Source organism: Coffea arabica, chromosome 10e (assembly GCF_036785885.1).
Source record: "Coffea arabica cultivar ET-39 chromosome 10e, Coffea Arabica ET-39 HiFi, whole genome shotgun sequence".
NCBI lineage: Eukaryota > Viridiplantae > Streptophyta > Magnoliopsida > Gentianales > Rubiaceae > Coffea > Coffea arabica.
In genome coordinates this window covers 9340227-9361894 of record NC_092328.1, presented here as the reverse complement: position 1 = coordinate 9361894, position 21668 = coordinate 9340227, and the positions used below count along the sequence as shown (strand labels likewise).

Sequence of the window (21668 nt, the reverse complement as noted above, 5' to 3'; positions counted from 1 at the left end):
GTTTGAAAAAATAGATTATGTCAAAGATCACCATGTGAGAACCAAACCGGCCTAAAAATTAGACCAAAAGATTTTGGGACCATTATGGTTCAAACATTAAACCCAAAAAAAAAAAAGGATCTTTGGACCCTACCCAGGTTGGTTGTCGCTAGCTTGCTGCCAAGAAGATTCTGAGTCTCTGTGAATTCTATTTGAACACTATAAATATCCATTGATGAGGCATTTCAGTTTCTCATCTGTGCAACTTCAAGCTACTCAAGACATCAGAAAGAGATACCTTTTTTGATCATCAATTACATTCTTTTTCAGTAACTACCAGAAATGGCAAATAAGGCTGAGAATGGAGAACAGGAGCAACAGCAGCCTCAGTCTATCATCCCTTTACTCACCCCATACAAAATGGGCAACTTCCAGCTTTCTCATAGGTGCTCTTCCTTTTTCCTTTTTTCTTTATTTTCCAGCTAGAAATTTTTTTTCTTTTTATTTTTTTGGGCCTTGTCTTTTTGTAAAGGATATTGCATTCTGTAATGGAGAATAGTGTGTTTTTGTATTTCCTTTTTTTTTTTTTTTTGGAGTTTTTCTCTTTTTTTATGAGTTTATAAGAAAAAGTCTTTTTTTTTTGGGAAATTCCAGTTGGGATTCTGCTTGGTGCATTACTGAACTAGTTACAATATGTTTATTATTTTTGTAAGTATAACCAATTCAAGACAAAGAAAGGAAAGAATGAAAGAAAGGATTTCTTATGGCCTTGTTTTGAAGGATAATCAGAGTATATGTTGCATTCTCACTTCTCAGTTATCTTGGGCTTGGATTATTTCTATTCTGTTTAGTCTCTTCCTGAAGATTTGTATTATAAAAGTCAAATCTTTGAAGAGAAAGAAACTCTGGACATCAATCAACTGAAATGTGTCTAGATACATTGACTGAGACTATGAATTAGTGTTCACATATTATGATTTCTTTGGCCGAGTTTATGAACTGAAAATCTAGAAGAAGCTTTGTCTTATATTTAACCCCAAAAAAAATGGAGGAAGAACTAAAGAAAGAGGGATAGTTGCATTTTATTTGTTCTTTGCATTATGCGGTCAATATGTGCTGATTTTAGATGCCAATTAGACTTCAGATAGTCAATTAGCTTTGATTTTATTGAAACATTTATGTGATTCATGTAAAAAGTTTTGCCAGAGCATCTCAAGTGGAGAATATGGTTCCACTTTAATTCCTTGAAACAGGGTTCAAAGATTAGGATTCTGTTTCTGGGTGCCCCCTAAGTTGAGGTTTGAAGTTCATAAAAGTGATCTTTCTTGCCCTTATGCAAATGCGGATCTATCCTATATTTGTTCAACGGACCAAAAGCAACCTTTTTATTGGTTGCCAAGCCGATTTTTGTGAGATTGTGAACATTGTATATCTATCTCCTTTAAAACATTTTTCTCCATTCTTTTTCTTTTTTTTTTTTGGGGTCGCAAAAGAATCTAGTATTGCAATGAATTAGGCAAATATCACGAAGCATTTCAAGTTTTTAATTAGCTAAATTGGAATGTCATAATCACATCTATCTTTTTCTTGTTGCTGGGATTGGATTATTTAGAATCCGGTGCTCCTGATACTTCAATTCAACTGAAAGAAAGAAATTGGAAACTAATTTGTTCACCATTTCTTTTCTGATTTCCTACAGAATTGTTTTGGCACCTCTGACAAGGCAAAGATCCTATGGAAATGTACCACAGCCACATGCCATTTTGTATTACTCTCAGAGAACCACCAAAGGTGGTCTTCTCATAGCAGAAGCTACAGGAGTTTCTGACACAGCTCAAGGGTAATTGGTTTTAGTATTTCTTTCTATCTTACTGATTCATAGATTCCACGAATGCCTACACATTTGGCAGTATGTGTATTGTTTTGCCTGTCTATACAAGAGTTTTATGTTTCTCCCAATTGTAGGTATCCAGATACACCTGGTATATGGACAAAGGAACAAGTTGAGGCCTGGAAACCCATCGTAGATGCTGTTCACGCCAAAGGTGGTATCTTCTTTTGCCAAATTTGGCATGTTGGAAGGGTTTCAAATTATAGTAAGTCCTTCTGTCACTACCTTTCCCTAATTTTCTGCCTTGTTGGATGTCAAATGTATAGTGGAATTCATTCAAAGATCAGAAATGAATTGTTATTTAATATTCACTTGACAAGACCAGATCACTCCACATGATGTATTACAGTTTCGATTTTCTGTTGGGACTAAGCTTTTATGAAGTAATGATTGGACTTGTAGGCAATCCAGAATATATAATTTCTTGTTATGCCGTGTCTCGACCTATTAATGGTCCATATTATTGGTTATGGAGTCATAAAACCTCGTATTTCCTCTAAGATCTGCTTTATCTGACTGTCATTCACAGGTTATCAGCCCAACAGACAAGCTCCGATCTCATCTACTGACAAGCCATTAACTCCTCAACTTCGAGCGAATGGTGTTGATGTTGCGGAATTTGCACCACCACGCCGGTTGAGGACTGAAGAAATTCCTGAGATTGTTAATGACTTTAAGCTTGCTGCAATAAATGCAATAAATGTTATGATTAATATATATTTGAATCTGTAACGTTTGGATGTAGCTTTTTGAAGGGGAATGGTAAATCTGGTAACAGAGTTGTATACTTCGTTTGTGATGGTTTACAGGCAGTAAATAGAGTCAAAAAAGAAGGAATTGTCTAATTAAGCAGCTTAACTATTCCACAAAAAGATCAAAATATCTACAAACCTTGTGATGCTGCAACTTATTTAAAAAATTTGCCTTCTAGCTTAGAGCACAATGATCAAGTGAGCTTGCTTGAATTGCTTGCCCTGGAGGGCGGAACTATTCTTCAGGTTCTAAATCGGTTACCTATAAAACTGTGCTGCCTTGCTACTTTATGAATAAAAAATACACTTTTTTAAATAGTAGAAATATAATGTCTATTCTGACGTTACTTTGGACAATGGAGAATATGAGAACTATATCCTGAAAAGGAAGCTCAATCACATCTTTCTCTAACTTTATGTATTCCACAAATTATGAAGCAAAGGAAATTTGGGGGAAAGCACGCTATGGTTCGTTGGCTAATATAGCCTGTTAAATTTTGCAGGATTTGATGGTGTTGAGATCCATGGAGCTCATGGCTATTTAATAGAACAGTTTTTGAAAGACCAAGTCAACGACCGACCAGATGAATATGGAGGCTCTCTGGAGAATCGTTGCAGATTTGCTCTGGAAATCATTGAAGCTGTCTCAAATGCAATAGGAGCTGATAGAGTTGGCATCAGGCTCTCCCCATTTGCAAGCTACTCCCAAGCAGGAGATTCAAATCCAAATGCTCTTGGTCTTTACATGGCTGCAGCTTTGAATAAATATGGACTTGCATACTGTCACATGGTCGAGCCAAGGATGAAAACTGTTGGGGAAAAATCTGAAACTCCCGATAGTCTTTTGCCCATGAGAAAGGCATTCAAAGGTACTTTCATGGTTGCTGGTGGTTATGATAGGAAAGATGGCATTCAAGCAGTCGCTGAAAGTCGTGCTGATCTTGTTGCTTATGGACGATTGTTCTTGGCCAATCCAGATTTGCCAAAGCGATTCGAGTTAAATGCTCCTCTGAACAAGTACAACAGATCCACTTTCTACTTACCTGATCCTGTTGTTGGCTACACTGACTATCCATTTCTTGAAACCACAGCGTAATTCTAAAAGAATATTCATTGTATTGCTGGGTCAGAATTTTAAAGCATACGGCTTTTTGGTTACAGATTCTACTGCAGATATACAACTGAAAATCATATACAGAATTTCTTCAAGAAAAGCTTGGATGATGACTTTTTCCTGTGATTGGGGTCTGTTTGGTTTTTTATTTTCAACTCAAACTATAGACACGGCTTCCAAATATTACACAAATTGGAAGTTCATGTTGCATCCTAAAAGATAACTTCCGAATTTGCAAATTGAGAAAACTCCTGCCACTACACCTAAACGTATGGTAACTAGTTTCAATAAAGTAATTCATTAGACTACAGTTTTCAAATTTTCAGTTCCTTGGGTACATATGTGTAAAGTACTTAGTACTACAATAAAACTTGGATCACGAGAATTGTGTAATGCATGGTCAGCCTGCAGCTATGCATAGAGCAGCCATGCATAAACTTGAATAATTTTCTGTTTCACGAGAAAATTTGCTGTCAAATCTGGGCTGTAGGCCATTTTCCAGCCTGCTCCGTCCCCCTTATGCTCTGCACCTCTGCTCTTGCTATACAAAGTGTTCTCGGTGCTACAGATGCCACCTTTACGGCTGGCCATCAGCCGTTGCACAAACTAGGGAAGACAATAGTATAAGAACAAGTTTACATCTCTATCAAATGAAAGTGGAAGTCATCATCATCAGGAACTTAGTCAATAGATATTCTTAAAATATGACCAATGCATATGATTAAGAACCCGGAAAAAAAACAGTTGTCGATCAAGCACTTTTAAACCTCTTTTTTCCCCTTTTTGATGAGAATTTTTCGGGCCTTGTCTCTCACCCACAGAACGTAGATACCGTTGAAAATTGATCACCAACCTTGTTTCTCTAATATGTTTAGAACCACTTGTTAATTAAATACACCGGCTAACATTTCTTATTATTTGATCCCGATTCCCTAATTAACAATAATAACCAAGTTTGTCAGATATATACGTATAAAAATTAGTAGTAAAAGTTTGGCTATGATCAGCCCCTAGGTGTGTACTGGCTGGCTAATATCAGCAAAATGCCAAAGCATCTGGATCCAGCTCTATAAATATTTACACATTAGTTGCTCGCATACTGCAAATTAAGACTAAGAAGAGGAGTGGAGAGACAAGTAGCAAGGCATGGAAATTGAGATAGATGATGGAGCAGAACAGCAGCAGCAACCAATTCCTTTACTGACTCCATATAAATTGGGAAATTTTCAGCTCTGTCATAGGTATATGTCTGTCTACTTATCTATTTGATTCTTGTTTTTCCGTTTTGTTTTCAAGATTTATGTAGATTTCATTCTCTTATGAAGAATCAAGAATGTGATGTTCTTTTATTGACTCTTGAAAATTTCTGGTTTTTGATGAAAATGAAGATTTTTGAGGGAAAATCCCAGTTGGGAAATTAGCTCTTTGATGCATCAACTGTTGTAATTGCTCGTGATTGGAGATTAGAGAGTAGCCTCATTATAACTTAATTCTGTTCATTGATTTCATAAATGGCTTACGTTCTTCAACTATATTTGTGCCATGACAGAGATATTTGTGGTCTATATGGATCCAAGACCTTACCGTAACAACAAAATCTGGAAGAACAAGACAATTTTTTCTATGGCCTTCAATCTTCATAGTTGAAAATGCAAACAAAAGTTTTCAGAAGACAATGGAAAGGATTTATCTTAGCTTGATCGAAACAGAATTGAAAATTACTCAGAGGAGCAATGAAAAATTGATTGCAACTCCTCCCATTTCTACTTTTACCTCATGCTTCAAGTTTCAACATTCAAATTTTTACATTGCATTTCACTGTTTGGAAGTTGCTTTCAACTCCCAAAGTTTGATTGTCACACTCAAGGTCAAGGCTTGATCCATGCCAGAAAAAGTTTGAAGGCTAATGTTTTCACCAATTTTGGTTATGTAAATCCATTCAGAATTGTTTTGGCACCTCTGACAAGGATGAGATCTTACGACAATATTCCGCAGCCACACGCTATTTTATACTACTCCCAGAGAGCTACTAAAGGAGGTCTGCTCATAGCAGAAGCCACCGTAGTTTCTGAAACAGGCCGTGGGTAATTACAGTAGCATTCTTATTTGAACTCTTGATCGCTCAATGATATTCTTCTTTTGGTTATTGCGCAATTTCTGAACTTAGTGTTCCCTTACAACCAAAAAGATATCCAGCTACACCAGGCATTTGGACAAAGGAGCAAGTTGAGGCCTGGAAACCCATTGTAGATGCAGTACATGCCAAAGGTGGTATCTTCTTTTGCCAGATTTGGCATGCAGGAAGGATTTCAAATTACAGTGAGTTCTTATCTTGTTACAATTTTCGTAACTTTTTGTCCTCTATATGCCGTGTTCTTCTTGGACCGATGCCCAGCACATAAATGGACTACAAATCTTAAAGAAGACTCACATGACAAGACCTCTGTGGATGGTGCATTGCACCTTCAAATATCGATTGGAATCAAGCATGTATAGAACTCTGAGGTGTCTTGGAGGCAATTCATAATTCTTTTTCCTCGGTTGTGCAGTGTTGTATAAAATTGAGATTTTTTGTTTCTTACTTGTGCAGCTTGGGAGGCGAAGATTGGTTTATCTGTTTCATGCTTTTTTTTTTTTTTTCCTATTCCAGGTTATCAGCCCAATGGACAATCTCCAATCTCATCAACAGACAAGCAATTAACTTTCAAAGTTCAAAAGAACGGCGTAGATGATTATAAGTATCCACCTCCACGACGCCTAAGAACAGAAGAAATTCCTGAGATTGTCAATGAATTCAGAGTCGCTGCAATTAATGCTATTGAAGCTGGTATGGCTATACAAAAAACGAACTGAACTGAAAATTTTTTTCATTTTTCTTTTTTGTAGAGAAAGACTGAGCTCAGGTTAAAAAACTTTCGATCTCCTTATCGTTTGTTTACTATGAATAGTAAAATTATTGAAAGGGAGCTAGAAGAGTAAAAGAAAATGAAAATGACAAAAATTTAAATAGAATAATCATTAAATCTTCAGGATATTACATAAGAAATGCATTTGATGTTGGAAATAGTTTGTAATACAACTCAGAATGAAAAGAGCTGAAGTGTGCAATCGATGAAGATCGAAATTTGGATCCCTGTAACGGTCATTTTCTGCAAATTCATTTGGCACCTTTTTATGTGAATTTTCTGAGAGATTGCCCGTGAATTTTCTGAAAATTCGTTTGGCACTTTTTCATTAGAATTTTCTGAAAGGTTGCACCATCAATTCATGCCTATTAACATGAACATTTTTCTGGGTGTTATAGCAAAATAAATAACTGCTTTAATAGAAGAAAAATACTAACTAATTTTTCAGCATTCTAATTCTTGTCAAGATAATCCAAGAACTTGTTATTTGGTTGTCTTCTCAAATTCATTGTATCATAAAGTTTTTGCCCAATACCTGATTAGCAAGATAGTGGGGACAATCAAATTTCAATAAAAGTGATTACACGTCTTGAATTCCCTTAGTGTTATCAAATTCCCTTCATTTTGTATCTTTGCAATTTTTTCTAGAACTTCATCATCAATTCTTTTGTTTTTGACTTCCTTGTTGTCTTATTACAACCCTTTCATCAAACAAAGTTAGGTTAGTAGTTAAAGGTTATAGGTAAAAGGAATAGACTATTTTGATGCATATGCACTTGTAGCTAGAATTACTTCTGTTCGGGTGCTTCTAGGTTTAGGTTCTGTATTTAGCCTTATGTACATCAAATGGATGTTAAAATATCTTTTTTAAATGGTGACTTACATTAGGAGGTGTATATGGAACAACCGGATGGCTTTATGTTGTTGGGTAATGAATATAAAGTGTGTAAATTAGTCAAATCTTTGTATGACTTAAAACAAGCTCCGAAACAATGATATGAGAAATTTGAATCTATTTTACTCTCTATTTGATTTAGGTACAATAATGCTGATTAGTGCATTTATAATAAATTTAATAGTGAGTATGGTGTGATCATTTGTCTTTATGTGGATAATATGCTCAATGTTAGTACTATGAATAAAGGTGTAGTAGAGACTAAGAAATATTTATCTTCTAAGTTCAAGATGAAAGAGAAATATTTATCTTCTAAATTCAAGATGAAAAATCTTGATGAAATAGATACTATCTTAGAAATTAAAGTTAAGAGACATAGTCCGAGTTTTGCCTTATCACAATCACATTATGTGGAAAAGATATTAAAGAAATATCAGCACCTAAATGTGAAGGAAATTGAGACTCCCTTTGATCCTAACTTTAAATTATATGAAAATACCGGTAAACAAATTGCTCAGCTGGAATATGTCAGTGTAATTGGTAGTCTTATGTATGCAATGAGTTGCATTAGAGCATATATTTCATAATTAGTTTGTAGACTTGTTAGATACACTAAAAATTCAGGAATAGATCATTGAAAAGCCATTGGTAGAGAACTTGGTTATCTTTAAAAAAATCAAGAATATTGGACTCTTTTATAATAGTTTTCCTAGTGTTCTTGAGGGATTTTTAGATGCTAGTTGGATTACTAGCATTAGTGATCAAAAACCTACAAGTGGTTGGATATTCTTACTTGGTGGCAGAGCTATCTCATGGGTTTCAAAGAACCAAATAGTGTTAACTCATGCAACCATGAAAGCTGAACTTATTACGTTATCTTCAACTTGTAAAGAGGTTGGGTGGCTAAGGGATCTTTTACTTGAAATTGATTTTTGGCCTAAACCAATGCCTCTAATAATATCTTTTGTGATAGTGAATCTACTGTGTCTAGAGTGTTGAACAAGGTTTACAATGGCAAGTCTAGACATATAAGCTTGAGATATGCATTTATTAAAGAAATGCTTGCAAACGATGTTGTTAGTATTGTGTTTGTAAGGACACACAAAAACTTAGTGCATTCGTTGACCAATCCTTTAGTAAGAGAGTTGGTAAATATGACAATATCTGGAATGAGATTAAAACTTTTAGACTAAAATCACTTAGCAATGGTAACCCAACCTTCTTCTAGTACTACCTCTAGTTTGAAAGGTTTAAAGGGTAAAAACAAATTGTTTTAAGTGGTAGTGAGCCGTACAATTTAGGCTAATCCTTAGATTATAGATGAAAAAAAAAGGAAAATCGGACAATTGTAGGTCTGACAAGGGGGTTTTGCAAAACTATAGCTGTTAGCACGGCAGGAAGAAGCAATTTTTTTTTATAAAGTTAGATGCTGTAAAAAAAAAAAAAAGCCTGCAAATCTTGTCCCCTGCCGGGCTGACTTGGCCCGGCAAGGGTGATCCTTAAAAAAAAATGACAACCTAAAGGTTTTATATATATAGAAAGTTGACTCCTATTGGGCTGAGCGAGCCCGGCAGGGGGTGATTGTTTTATAAAAAAAAAGGTTAATTATACTTTGCTCTCTTCTACTTGGATTTTGTAACACTTTGTCCCCCTAAACTCCAAACATATACACTATATCTCTTGTAATCAACTTTTTGATGGGTTAAGATGAAATAATATTTTTTACACTATACATTTTGATCTTTTAGCAATAAAATGAATTAAATAATTCATAAAAAAAAGTCTAAGCAACTCAATGAGTTTATCTCAATTTCGTAGCAATACTTCTTTTAAATAAAAAGATCAAAATGCATAATGTAATTGTATTTAAATACATTTAGCAAATATTAAAGAAATAGCTATTTATTATGTTACAATTATTATATGTGTTTAAGAATTAATCGGGGATATTTTGGTCATAAAAAATATTATTTCATCTTAACTCCATCAAAGAGTTGACCACAAGAGATAAAGTGTCTATGTTTGGAGTATAAGGAGACAAAGTGTTACAAAGATCCAAGTTGAAGGGGCAAAGTATAATTAACACTTTTTTTATAAAACAATCACCCCCTACCGGGCTTACTCAGCCCAGCGGCTATGTTTTGAAACTCGGACCGGCCATCGACTCGGTCGAGGTCAGGGGTCAGGTGTCAATGGATTCGACCGAGGTCAAACCCGCTCAAGAACCGGATGACGTCATAAATATATTTAATTTTAAAAATTAATATATTTTGTAAATTTTATAAAAATATATTAATACTAAGAAATGCATGTTCAATATATATTTGATATTTCTAAGATACTTTACAAGATAATACAAATAAGGTAGTATAATTAAGTAGCAATTTATACAATTTATAATTTAGTGCATATTCAACAGGTTTAGAACCAAATTGGAGGGCTTATTTGACAAGTAATACAAGAATTTAGGGCTATAGCTATAAGTTTTAAAATCTTTTTAGGTGTAATAATAGTTTTCTAGTACTCTAAGGGTCAAATCATAAAATTAATAAAATATTTCTAGGTGAAATTTTATTTTCTTTTTTTAATGTTTTATCCCTTTTTGAACTTAGATCTTCCATTGGAGTTGTTTGAGAGAGATTTATGGTAGGTTATGTGAAGAGATTTGAGAGTAATTAAAAAAAGAATAAAAAAAGGAAAACAAAAAGGGTAAAACACGTAAAAAAGGAAAAATTAAAAAAGCTCCGAATACAACAACGGTCAAAGGTCAGAAACGGCACACAAGACAGAGATGTTAATTCTTGGCAGCAATTATGTACAGCACATGTCCCATCGTCCCGTGGCTTTAGTTTTTAAGTGGTCCCCATACCATCTCTTCTTTAGACCTCAGATTCCAGTTGAAGCGGTTCGGTCAAACCCGAATTTTGACCGAGTGTTTGTTTCCTGGTTTTTTAAAGCAACTCTGACCAGATGCCTACCCGATTTCCGATTCAACCGGTTGAATCGGCCGATCCGGTCCGAGTTTCAAAACACAGCCCAGCAGGAGGCAGTTTTATATATAAAAAAGGCTTTAGGTTGCCTTTATTTTAAGGATCACCCTTGCCAGGCCAAGTTAGCCCGGGAGGGACAAGATTTGCAGGCTTTTTTTTTTTAGCAGCATCTAACTTTATATATATATATATATATATTACTTCTTCCTGCCGTGCTGATTCAGCACGATAGCTATAGTTTTGCAAAACCCCCTTGTCAAATCTACAATTGTCCGATTTTTCTTTTTCTCATCTATAATCTAAGGAATTAGCCTACAATTTAGGTGTAGATTATTCCAAGGAATAGTACCAATTGTTACTCTCAAGTGAGTAGGATGTGAAGCTTCTCTTAATAAACATGTTTCTTAGTGCTTTATGTATTAAAGTTAGAAATATAGTTTACCTATATGATGATAGAACTGATTCCGCTTCTAACAAAGTTTGGGATAATCTTTGTATATGATCATCAATTAAGATGAGCACATGGTCTGTATAGTGCCAAAACTAAGTGTGAATTTATGAATGCTTTGAAAGTCCATATGTGTAATATTTCTTTCTTTGTTGAGTCTTGGTTTAAGCAACCTAGTGACCATTGACTTAACTTAGATATGTGATATATGAACATTATGAAGAAAGTTGAAATGAAAATTACCTTCATTTTATGTATGACCTCTTCGATGTTAGTTTTGGAATTATATTACAAACTATTTGCAACATTCCCCCGCTTAGTTGAAGATGCGAATGAAAAAAGTTGAAGTGTGCAATCGATTAAGATGCGAATTTGGATCCCTGTAATGGTCATTTTCTGCAAATTCATTTGGCACCTTTTCATGTGAATTTTCTAAAAGATTGCCTGTGAATTTTCTGCAAATTTGTTTGGCACCTTTTCATGTGAATTTTCTGAAAGGTGGCACTGTCAATTCATGCCTATTAACATGAACATTTTTCTGGGTGTTATAGCAAAATAAATAACTGCTTCAATAAAAGAAAAAAACTAACTGATTTTTCAGCATTCTAATTCTTGTCAAGACAATCCAAGAACTTGTTATTTGGTTGTCTTCTCGAATTCATTGTATTCTAGAGTTTTTACCCAATACCTGATTAGCAAGATAGTGGGGGCAATCAAACTTCAAGAAAAGTGATTACACGCCTTGAATTCACTTAGTGTTATCAGATTCCCCTCATTTTGTATCTTTGCAATTTTCCTAGAACTTCATCATCAATTCTCTTGTTTTTGATTTACTTGTTTTCTTATTACAACCCTTTTGTTTTCCTAGATTTGAAATAGTACTTACTTGAAACTTCCATCTCAAACTGCTGTTGGGGTGACCTAGCTTGCATTTCTTGTTCTAAAATATTTTGCATGTCTAAGGTCATTGACTAGGAGTACATGTTGAAGTCGTGCCTAGGAAATTTTGAAGTCAACTTCTCGGCCATGGAAATTCAGGTCATATCTTTATAGATCTTTAATGTAGAAGCAGACTACAGTTAAACATGCGAGAGACACGATATAGGAGGGAGAACGAGCAGAAGATAAGTGAATGCTGATGCAGTCTGTTCGTATTTGCAGGTTTTGATGGGGTAGAGATCCATGGAGCTCATGGTTATATTGTAGAACAGTTTCTGAAAGACCAAATCAATGACAGAACAGATGAATACGGAGGCTCATTGGAGAACCGTTGCAGATTTGCTCTGGAAATCGTTGAAGCTGTCTCCAATGCGATAGGAGCTGATAGAGTTGGCCTCAGGCTCTCCCCGTTTGCAGATTACATGGAATCAGGAGACTCAAATCCAGCAGCACTAGGTCTCTACATGGCTGAAGCGTTGAATAAATATGGAATTCTGTACTGTCACATGGTGGAGCCAAGGATGAAAACTGTGGGGGAAAAATTCGAATGTGCAGATACTCTTCTGCCAATGAGGAATGCATTCAAAGGCACTTTCATCGTTGCTGGTGGCTATGGTAGGGAAGATGGCAGCGAAGCAGTGGCCAAAGATAATGCTGATCTTGTTGCTTATGGACGTTTGTTCCTGGCCAATCCAGATTTGCCAAAACGATTCGAGTTAAATGCTCCTCTGAACAAGTACAACAGAGCCACTTTCTACATACCTGATCCTGTTGTTGGCTACACTGACTATCCATTTCTTGAAACCATTGCATGAAATCTGGAAAGGGTACGAAAAGACAACAACATTGTATTGCAGGACCACTGAAACCATGTTAAGGTCTTTTTTAGGTGCAATTTGTACTGCGGGACTGCTAATTTAAGCATTTGGTACAATTGTAACTTGATACTACTATTTGTCGATTGCATTATGAATTTATCTGTCTCTCTTTCTCAGTTATACGAGTCTCAACGGCCAAAGCAATGATTAGATCTTGTTGGAATTGGAATCTTAAACAGCTTTTACAATAATCATCCTGAAAAGTAACTGAAACTATTTAAACAAATTAGAATAGAAAACACTCTCAAAAGAGGGGACTCTGCCCACAATGTTTAGATAATCGGACCATTGGTCCAGCAACCACCAGGAGGGACTCTTTAAGTCCCCCTCCGGGTGCTGGTTGCGAAATCAAATCTCCTTACCACCATGAAATGCCAACAATTCTTGGTTTCCCAACTGATTTTAGTCCCCTCTAAATTCTAATGGCCAATAAATCCCTCCTAATTTGTCAACCTAAGCTTTAATAATTTCTTAGGCCAATGGTCTCATTGGGTTTGTCCCCAAAAAAAAACAAAAAAGAAATCCCTCCTAATCTATTGACCTGAGCCTTAACAAATTCTTAATGGGACTACTGAATTAATATTGTTCCTTTTTACGTCTATGAAATAACATTAATCATAACATAATTTAGTCTCTTTTATTTCTCATTTACCATTTTAGTCCTTGTAAAGTATACTTAATCAAATTTAGCCCCTTATATCCCACTATTGATATATTGTGCACTTTTATTTCTATGACTTCTATGCTATGAAATTATGTTTTCCTCAAACAACTAAATCACCAAGTACCAATACAAAAAAGGTTAAAATTACTAATATACAAATAAGAGCAGTAAAAGCGACATAACATCATAAATAAGGAGGTAGAAATCTTATTTTCCTTCTCTCTTTCCGTTTCTTAAATTTTATCTCTCCCCTATTAGAAAAAAAAAAATTTTAAATAAAGATCTAAAACTGAAAGATCAAATTTAAATTTTCTAATGAACATGAGGGTCTTAATAGAAAATTACCCTTTTGTTGCTTTTAATGTACTGGGATCTCTTTTTCTTGTTAGAGCCATGAACATGGACGTAAAGAGAGGACAATAACTAATAAATTTATGCCGCCCGGCGGACCTTTGCCCTTTGGCGTCAACGGAAAAGTGTAGCAAAATGCAAGAAAGTCAAGAAGCGTATCACCTAAAAAATAATAGTCTTATATAACAAGACATAAATTTGGGGAAAATTTTTTTAAATATTATCTTGCATGCATTATAAATACATTCCTAATCATTATTTTTATCTCTCATAAATCACATCATAAAAAGTGTTACTGTATTATTCTAAATAATTTTTTTGAAATAATCTCCTATCCAAACACACCACAAGATTGTAGAGTTTTCAGTTTTTCTTCTTGTTAGAAAGGAAAGTATTTGAGTCAATCTTCAATTTAAATATTTGACAATGAAATGCAATTTAGTTGGTAAAAATATTTTCATTTGTGATGAGAGGGTCATACGAGTGGAATCTCACAATTATCACAATTGATACTTGAGGGATGATTGCGTGGTAAGATGGAATAAATTATAAGTAGGAAGTTTGGATTAAAAAACTCACGCTTATTAAAAAAACAAAAGTATATCACAGGTGATACTCTTAAAAATGGAAAAAAGTGTAATAAATAGTTAGATTAATCTTCTTGTATGTACTAGGTTGAAACACACGTCTTCTTCCATTTAGTTTCGATCTCTTTTTGCACACAAAGCATAAAATAGACCCAAAACATGTTGTACAAAGACAAGACAAATTGGCAATATTATGTGTACATAAAGTAAAATTCAGTGTGAAGTTTCAGTGGAACACGTAATTTGGAAAGTAAAAGGTTCTTTGTACTTTTTTTTTCTTTGTACTTTATTCTAATCCACTGGTATAATTAATAATTGTATAGGTGACTAGACAAATTAGGCTATGATCAGCTACATGATGGATAGTGGATACTGGTGCCTGCAGTTGCCAGAATAACCAAATCTTTTTTTCAGCTCCCACACTGGCTCACTCAGTTGCATGGTCCTTTGAGATCAAAGACCAAGAACACTTGAGATTTAGAGATAGTAAACAGAAATGGAAAAGAAGGCAGATGATAGACCGGAGGAGCAAACAATCCCTTTGCTGACTCCCTATCAAATGGGACCTTTCCAGCTCTCTCACAGGTAATATATCTGTATATATTTAGTACTAGAATTTCTCTTCCTATATTTCTGTCAGGCTATATAGTTTTGAACCTTTTTTTTTTATGAAGGAAACGATCAGCTTGTGTTCACTGTTGAAAATTTCTGAATTTGGATTAAGAAGCTGATTTTTTAGGAAAATCCCACTTGGGAAATCACTTTGATGTATGTATTTATCTAGTTGCTAGCTTTTGACTTGCAGTGAAATCAGGTTCATCAGGCAAGCATGGTTCGAAGACTCGGCCGAGACCGAGACGACTCGGCCGAGTCGTCACCGTCTCGGCCTAGTCCGAGACGAGACCGCGACGAATCGAGACCGAGATACTCATCTCGCCGAGAAATCGGCCGAGACGTCACCGCGACGGATTGACTCGGCCGAGTCACACCGAGTTACTCCGAGTTATCCCGAGTCAAGACGAGAAATCGGCCGAGTTACACCGCGACGGATTGATTCGGGCATTGCTTTGGCTATTTTTTATTATTTTTGTTTAGCATACTTTTTTTATATTATTAACAATTTTTAGAATATTAAATTCTTTAAAATTTGCGTCTCACCGAGACCGTGACCGATATGCCGAGACCGATGTGGAACGTTCCAAGCCGCGACCGCGACCGCGACCGCGACTTTGAACCATGCAGGCAAGTAATTTCAACCTTTATATTATTCAAGAAGCAGACAAAGTTAGATTACTAAAACGAAGGACTTGGTTGTAGTGTTTTAAAGGAGGGATTACTGTCTCAATAATCTGGGCTGAAGTGCCATCTTTCCTCCTTAAGTGATAGCTAATAGGAAAGATGTATTTATACACCTGGTAAAGTTGTTCTGTAACTATGAATAACATAATTTGATTTGGAAGAAAATGCACTAAAAAAGTTTCTGAATTTGTTACATTAACAGACTTTGTACCTACTTTTCTGATCATGTCATTATGTGAAGAAATTTGCTGTCCTAAGGATTTGAAGAGAAGAAATAAAAGCTATATGTTGTGAAGGAGTCACAGAGGCTACTTTCAGTTTGAACTTCAAAGAGTCACGCATTAAAGAAATGCTCCAAGCTGAGCAGTCCTATCACTCTGTCCCTGCCTCATTGTGGGAGAGCACATTCTAATTTTTCTTTTCCTCTTTTCCTTTCCTGATCTTTCAAAGTGATCAATGGCTCAGTTTGAACTCACAGAAAACGAAATAGAAAATAAAAAGATTCTAGAAGATCAATGACAAATTGGCTTGAAACTTTGTGTAGTTTGTCGTTGCGTATAAATGTAACTTATCCGATTGCAGGTCAGGATCATCTCTTTTTACTGCAATTGATAAATTTTTATACACTTCATTACTCTGTTAGTTTGACTGTTTGTTGTTCCTTTTTAAGTTACATGGAGGCAGAAAATATGTCAATACAATGAGAACCACCTTCAAGTAAGCACCCTACTTCGCATTTTGCATAAGAAGAAGTTTGCTCTGCATTTAGACTATGAACTCTTCTTCTGTCCTCCTTAAATAGAAATAGGACTGGACTTATAAGCTCAGTGAAGAAATCTTCCATATCACAAGATTTACTATTTCGAATGAGACTGAACTTAGAATTCTCCTTTCCTCTTTGGAGGCAACAACTCAATTGAAAAAAAAAAATTGTAACTGAAGTTTGTATGATATTGCATCTTTCTTATCAGAATTACCACAACTTTAACTGATCAATTTTGAGATTCCATCTCTAACCCCTACATCAGAAAGAGTTTCAGGGCTAAATTTTGCACCATCTAATATTAATTCCATGCAGAATTGTTTTGGCACCTTTGACAAGACAGAGATCTTACAACGATATTCCACAGCCTCATGCTATTTTGTACTACTCTCAGAGAACCACGAAAGGAGGTTTGCTCATAGCAGAAGCCACTGTAGTCTCTGACACAGGCCGAGGGTAATTCTATTAGCATTCCTTGTTTTCCATTGATCTAAATATTTCAAGCATTCACCCTATGTTTGTTATTTTGGCCATTTCTACCAAGTGTTGAACTTTTCCTTATATATAAAGCTATCCAATGACACCTGGAATATGGACTAAGGAACAAAATGAGGCTTGGAAACCAATAGTAGACGCAGTTCATGCCAAAGGTGGTATATTTTTCTGCCAACTTTGGCATGGTGGACGGGTTTCAAACAATGGTAATTTTCTCTCTGATTACTTTTTTTTTTTGGTTAAGTGTGCTATCTTAGACATGCTAGTTGTGGACCAAGATTTACCATATATTCAACAGGAATACAACTGCTGTAAACTAATTCATTTGGCAAGGCCACTCTGAATGATGCATTTACACCTTAAAATTTCATCTGGAATCAAGCATGGATATAAATCTGAGGATTGCTTATGGCAATTGAGATTTCTTGTTTCAGTCTAATGTGTTATTGGAGGCACTAGTTCCTGTTCACTCTTTGAGTGCTAGACTTCTATTCCTTTGAAGTTGATTTAATTAACTTCCATTTGCAGATTTTCAACCCAACGGACAAGCTCCAATATCATCTACAGACAAGCTGTTAGCTCCCCAAGTTCGAACAAATGGTATTGATGTTGCAGAATTTTCACCTCCTCGAAGGTTAAGGACAGAAGAAATTCCTCAGGTTGTCAATGATTTTAGGCTTGCTGCTCTGAGTGCTATTGAAGCTGGTAAGACTTTCAGTATATGCAGAACACGTTGAAGAACTGAAAAATTAAAATCTATCTTTTGGAGATAAAGATGGAATCCTGGTTAAAGAATGACATTGTTCTTGAGTTCTTGCTCTTCTGTATACTTTTCTTATTCAGCGCAGGTAGAAGCGTAAATGAAAACAAAAAAAGACTTGTTCATTAGGAACTTTAACTTAATTTTCAGCAAGTAGGATAAATTTGAGCTAGTAACATACTGGAAACTGCTACAAAATAATCTTCTGATTTGCGAGTGCCTTATCTGCATTTCTTTTGTTAAGATTACAATTTATTTCCTAAATGGCTAAATCATTCATTCTACCAATGTTGCAAAGAAGATGAGAGAGCAACCTTAAAGTTATCAGAAGATCATGTTTTGCCCTATCCATATTAAGTTTATTCTGCAGGATTTGATGGGGTTGAAATCCATGGAGCTCACGGTTATCTAATAGACCAGTTTTCGAAGGACCAAGTCAATGACAGAACAGATGAATATGGAGGATCTTTGGAGAACCGCTGCAGATTTGCTTTGGAAATAGTTGAAGCCGTGTCAGATGCAATAGGAGCCGATAGAGTTGGTATAAGACTTTCGCCCTTTGCGAATTACAATGGAGCAAGCGATTCAAAACCGAAAGCACTAGGTCTGCATATGGCTGAAGCCTTGAATAAGTATGGAATTCTGTACTTGCACGTGGTTGAGCCAAGGATGATAAAAGTTGGAGAAAAATTTGAATGTGCCGATAGTCTTCTGCCAATGAGAAAGGCATTCAAAGGTACTTTCATTGCTGCTGGTGGTTATCAAAGGGAAGATGGAAACAAAGCTGTGGCAGAAAATCATGCTGATCTTATTGCATATGGGCGTATATTCTTAGCCAATCCTGATTTACCCAAGAGATTTGAGTTAAATGCTCCCCTGAACAAGTATAATCGAGCTACATTCTATATACCTGATCCAGTCGTGGGTTATACTGACTATCCATTTCTAGAAACAAATGCATGACTTACATCTTATTGTATTGCCTGGACTATTGTTGAAAAGGATATGAATTTTGTTGGACATTGTATTGCAGAGGTAGTTAGAAAAGGACATGGCATGAAACGGCTCAGCATCCGTCTGGTATTAAATGTGATGATTAAGGATTTAACAATCAACACTGCAAATTTACACATACTTTTGAATATCTAAGCTAAACAGATCAATGATCTTTATGGTCATTTTTGATTGTTTATTCCAGCAATATATATGCATTTGATAAAACTGAAGTTTGAAATCTGAAATCTGAAATTTGAATCCATTAAGTTATTGAATTGTTACGTATTAAATCTAATATATTTGAGTGTATATCATATTCAGTGATAAGTGAATAGTTTATCACTTAATTTTGGGAGCAAGTTTGCCTGGGAAATTCAGTGCCACTTAATTAATTCCGATGTTCAATTTTTTATTATCAAACGATTTGAATATGTTACAATCTAAATCTATTAAATTTAAGTGTTGAATTGGGTTATCAAACAGGATTTCAAATATTTGTACAGATGGGAAATTCAGGTCGCACTTTGACTGAGTTTTGCAGCTTGAGAATTTCAGAAAACAATTATTGCAATTAGCAACATCATATCAGCAGAAGAATAAACCATTTGTCTCATAATTAGTACAAGAAAAAGAGCTTTAGGTTTTCAATTTTCTGTTCTTTTTTGTCATACATATAAAATTTAGGATATGGTCACATTTGTTCTGAAAATCTATACAATTTTTGGATACTGTTTTTTCTTTCTCAGTTTAGTATTTTTGCAAATTCATGATTTAACCAGAAAAAAAATAAATCTTGAAAAGTATATTGCTTAAGCACTAAATAATTAGTACTTGCAAATTAAAAGCTTATACGCTATTGCAAGTACTATTGAAACTTGATATTATTTTATTTTTTTCTATTAGGGCTTCAACATGCTGCAAGACTTGAAGTTGAACTCAACTAACTTGGTTAAATTTTGAGCATTAAAAAAGGGTCAATTTATAAAAATATCTCAACAAATCAGTTGTAATTTGCTTCCCTGACTTATTAAACCCAAAATTTTACCTCTACTCAATTCTGATATTTCAAACATTGAGCGTTCATGTGAAGATTAAAAGACGATTTTACAATAATTGGTTTTCCTTGGACAAAAAAAAAAAAGGAGTCAAATTGTTAATAAAAAGAAAAAGGATTTTGCTTGCCGGGAGGCAAACCCGGATGTAATCGCTTAAACCAATTAGGTGCCACAATGGATCTTAGACCCTGTTTGATAATCTAATTTAATATGTAAACTTAATAGATTCAGATCTTAACATGTTTAGATGCGTTTGATACAAAAAATTGAATATCTGAATTAATTAAGTAGCACTGAATTTTCTGGACAAAACTTGCTTCCGAAAATAAGTGATAAACTATTCACTTATCACTTAACGTGATGTACACTCAAATGTGCCCTTAGGGGCTTGGTCTAGTGGTTAAGGTTGCTGAAGATGGAACTTCAGGTTCCTGGTTCGAACCTTGCTGCCAGCAAGTTGTTGAGGGTGGTGAATAGTCTGCGGGGTCCATTCCCTGCGGGATACACCTAAAAAAAAAAAAAAAAAGATGTACACTCAAATGTATTAGATTTAGTAATTAATAATTTAATAATTTAATTAATCAATTTTTGAACTTTAATTACACTTAGTCATTTGTTGATATAACAATTTCAATTAATTATATAAAACTAACCCTGTTTAATAAACCATTTCAGTACTTAAATTTAATAGATTCAAATCTTAATATGTTCAGACGCATTTGATAACTAAAAACGAAACATTTGAATTAATTGAATGGTACTGACAAAATTTGCTCCCAAAAGTAAGTGATAAACTATTTACTTATCATTTAATGAGATATACACTCAAATGTATTAGATTTAATACTTAACAATTCAATAATTTAATAGATTCAAACTTTAAGTTTTAGATTTCATAGTTCAGTTTCAAATTTCAATTTTATCAAATGCAAATCTCTTTGACTTTTCATGTCGATACCCCATTTCCCCATTCTTTTTTCTCGCACAATAGATAATAATTTGGGGAAAACTATGTTAGTACGAAAATTGTTCAAAACATCCCTCACATTTTACTAAGTGAATTTTTTTGCCATTTACTTTTAAAATGTTAACTTTATATCCCTTACAAATTCAAGCTAGTAAAATTTAGTTCCAACACAAGTTTCTAACATCTTTTTAATCTGAAATCACTACGTGACCTACATGCAATCATTTTTTATGCGCAAAAAGATTAGATCTTATCTTTTTAGTGACAAAATTGAATATGAATTGATTTAGATTAGGGTTGGAGCTAACAAATTGGTATCAGAGATGACGATCCTTCGGTAGCTCAGAGATCAATCAATGGCAGAGAGCACACGCTTCAAAACCTTAGAAGATCATCTCCGAAAGCAGGAACTCAAATTGCAGGAAGTTATGGAGGATATGAAGAACATACAGCTACAAGTAAAGGAAGAAATGGCAGGCAGGGACAAGAGATTGGATACGATCGCGCTAGGCATGAATCAGAAGTTTGAGGCACTCAGTTCAATGATGAAAACACTACTGAGCAGGGAGAAGAGTGCTGAAGAAGAAGGCAAAACTGGCAGAGATCGTACACCATTACTACCCATACCTCCCATACACCAGAGGCTGAACTTGGGAGCAGATGAGGAAGTTAGGAGTTGCGAGTTCTTGGGTAAGATTTCTGGCTATAATCCTCCAAAAATTGAGTTACATATGTTCAGTGGGGAAAATCCTAAGGAATGGATCAGAAAATGTAACAAGTACTTCCTGTTGAATAAGGTAACCGAGGAACATAAATTGCTGGTAGTAGAGATGTTTTTAGAAGGTAGAGCTGATAATTGGTTCCAGCGAATCAAATTAGAAAAACCAAGGCTAACATGGGGGGAATTTGGGGAGCTGCTCTGTCAGAGATTCAAAGGAT

The 21668-nt window shown here is 35.0% G+C and overlaps 3 protein-coding genes across 5 annotated transcripts; all 3 read left to right on the top strand.

Moving 5' to 3' along the window:
- Positions 1-110: 110 nt before the first annotated feature.
- Positions 111-3862, top strand: LOC113711922 (putative 12-oxophytodienoate reductase 11). The gene is made up of 5 exons (XM_027235162.2): positions 111-425; positions 1679-1819; positions 1945-2075; positions 2400-2571; positions 3121-3862. The coding sequence occupies exons 1-5, from the start codon at positions 322-324 to the stop codon at positions 3716-3718; spliced, it is 1146 nt and encodes a 381-aa protein (XP_027090963.1). The 5' UTR covers positions 111-321; the 3' UTR covers positions 3719-3862.
- A 904-nt stretch (positions 3863-4766) lies between these two features.
- On the top strand, positions 4767-12856 carry LOC113712995 (putative 12-oxophytodienoate reductase 11). 2 transcript variants are annotated; one of them, XM_027236684.2, is made up of 5 exons: positions 4767-4977; positions 5680-5820; positions 5925-6055; positions 6387-6563; positions 12137-12856. In XM_027236684.2, exons 1-5 carry the CDS (start codon positions 4883-4885, stop codon positions 12727-12729), a joined length of 1137 nt encoding a protein of 378 aa, XP_027092485.1. In that variant the 5' UTR covers positions 4767-4882; the 3' UTR covers positions 12730-12856. The 2 variants fall into 2 exon arrangements, with proteins under 2 accessions (XP_027092485.1, XP_071924043.1); XM_072067942.1 differs by lacking the exon at positions 5680-5820.
- A 1907-nt stretch (positions 12857-14763) lies between these two features.
- On the top strand, positions 14764-18731 carry LOC113711237 (putative 12-oxophytodienoate reductase 11). Of its 2 annotated transcripts, XM_072066770.1 has the most exons (6): positions 15531-16275; positions 16364-16410; positions 16772-16912; positions 17027-17157; positions 17480-17656; positions 18082-18731. In XM_072066770.1, exons 2-6 carry the CDS (start codon positions 16394-16396, stop codon positions 18672-18674), a joined length of 1059 nt encoding a protein of 352 aa, XP_071922871.1. In that variant the 5' UTR covers positions 15531-16275; positions 16364-16393; the 3' UTR covers positions 18675-18731. The 2 variants fall into 2 exon arrangements, with proteins under 2 accessions (XP_027090210.1, XP_071922871.1); XM_027234409.2 differs by lacking the exons at positions 15531-16275; positions 16364-16410 and adding an exon at positions 14764-14979.
- The last annotated feature ends 2937 nt before the right edge of the window (positions 18732-21668 follow it).

Coding starts and splice junctions, on each gene's coding strand:
- LOC113711922 (XM_027235162.2), top strand. CDS start 322: ATGGCAAATAAGGCTGAGAATGGAGAACAGGAGCAACAGCAGCCTCAG. Junction 426..1,678: donor AACTTCCAGCTTTCTCATAG/GTGCTCTTCCTT, acceptor GATTTCCTACAG/AATTGTTTTGGCACCTCTGA. Junction 2,076..2,399: donor TGGAAGGGTTTCAAATTATA/GTAAGTCCTTCT, acceptor TGTCATTCACAG/GTTATCAGCCCAACAGACAA.
- LOC113712995 (XM_027236684.2), top strand. CDS start 4,883: ATGGAAATTGAGATAGATGATGGAGCAGAACAGCAGCAGCAACCAATT. Junction 4,978..5,679: donor AATTTTCAGCTCTGTCATAG/GTATATGTCTGT, acceptor AAATCCATTCAG/AATTGTTTTGGCACCTCTGA. Junction 5,821..5,924: donor GTTTCTGAAACAGGCCGTGG/GTAATTACAGTA, acceptor ACAACCAAAAAG/ATATCCAGCTACACCAGGCA.
- LOC113711237 (XM_027234409.2), top strand. CDS start 14,891: ATGGAAAAGAAGGCAGATGATAGACCGGAGGAGCAAACAATCCCTTTG. Junction 14,980..16,771: donor CCTTTCCAGCTCTCTCACAG/GTAATATATCTG, acceptor AATTCCATGCAG/AATTGTTTTGGCACCTTTGA. Junction 16,913..17,026: donor GTCTCTGACACAGGCCGAGG/GTAATTCTATTA, acceptor TTATATATAAAG/CTATCCAATGACACCTGGAA.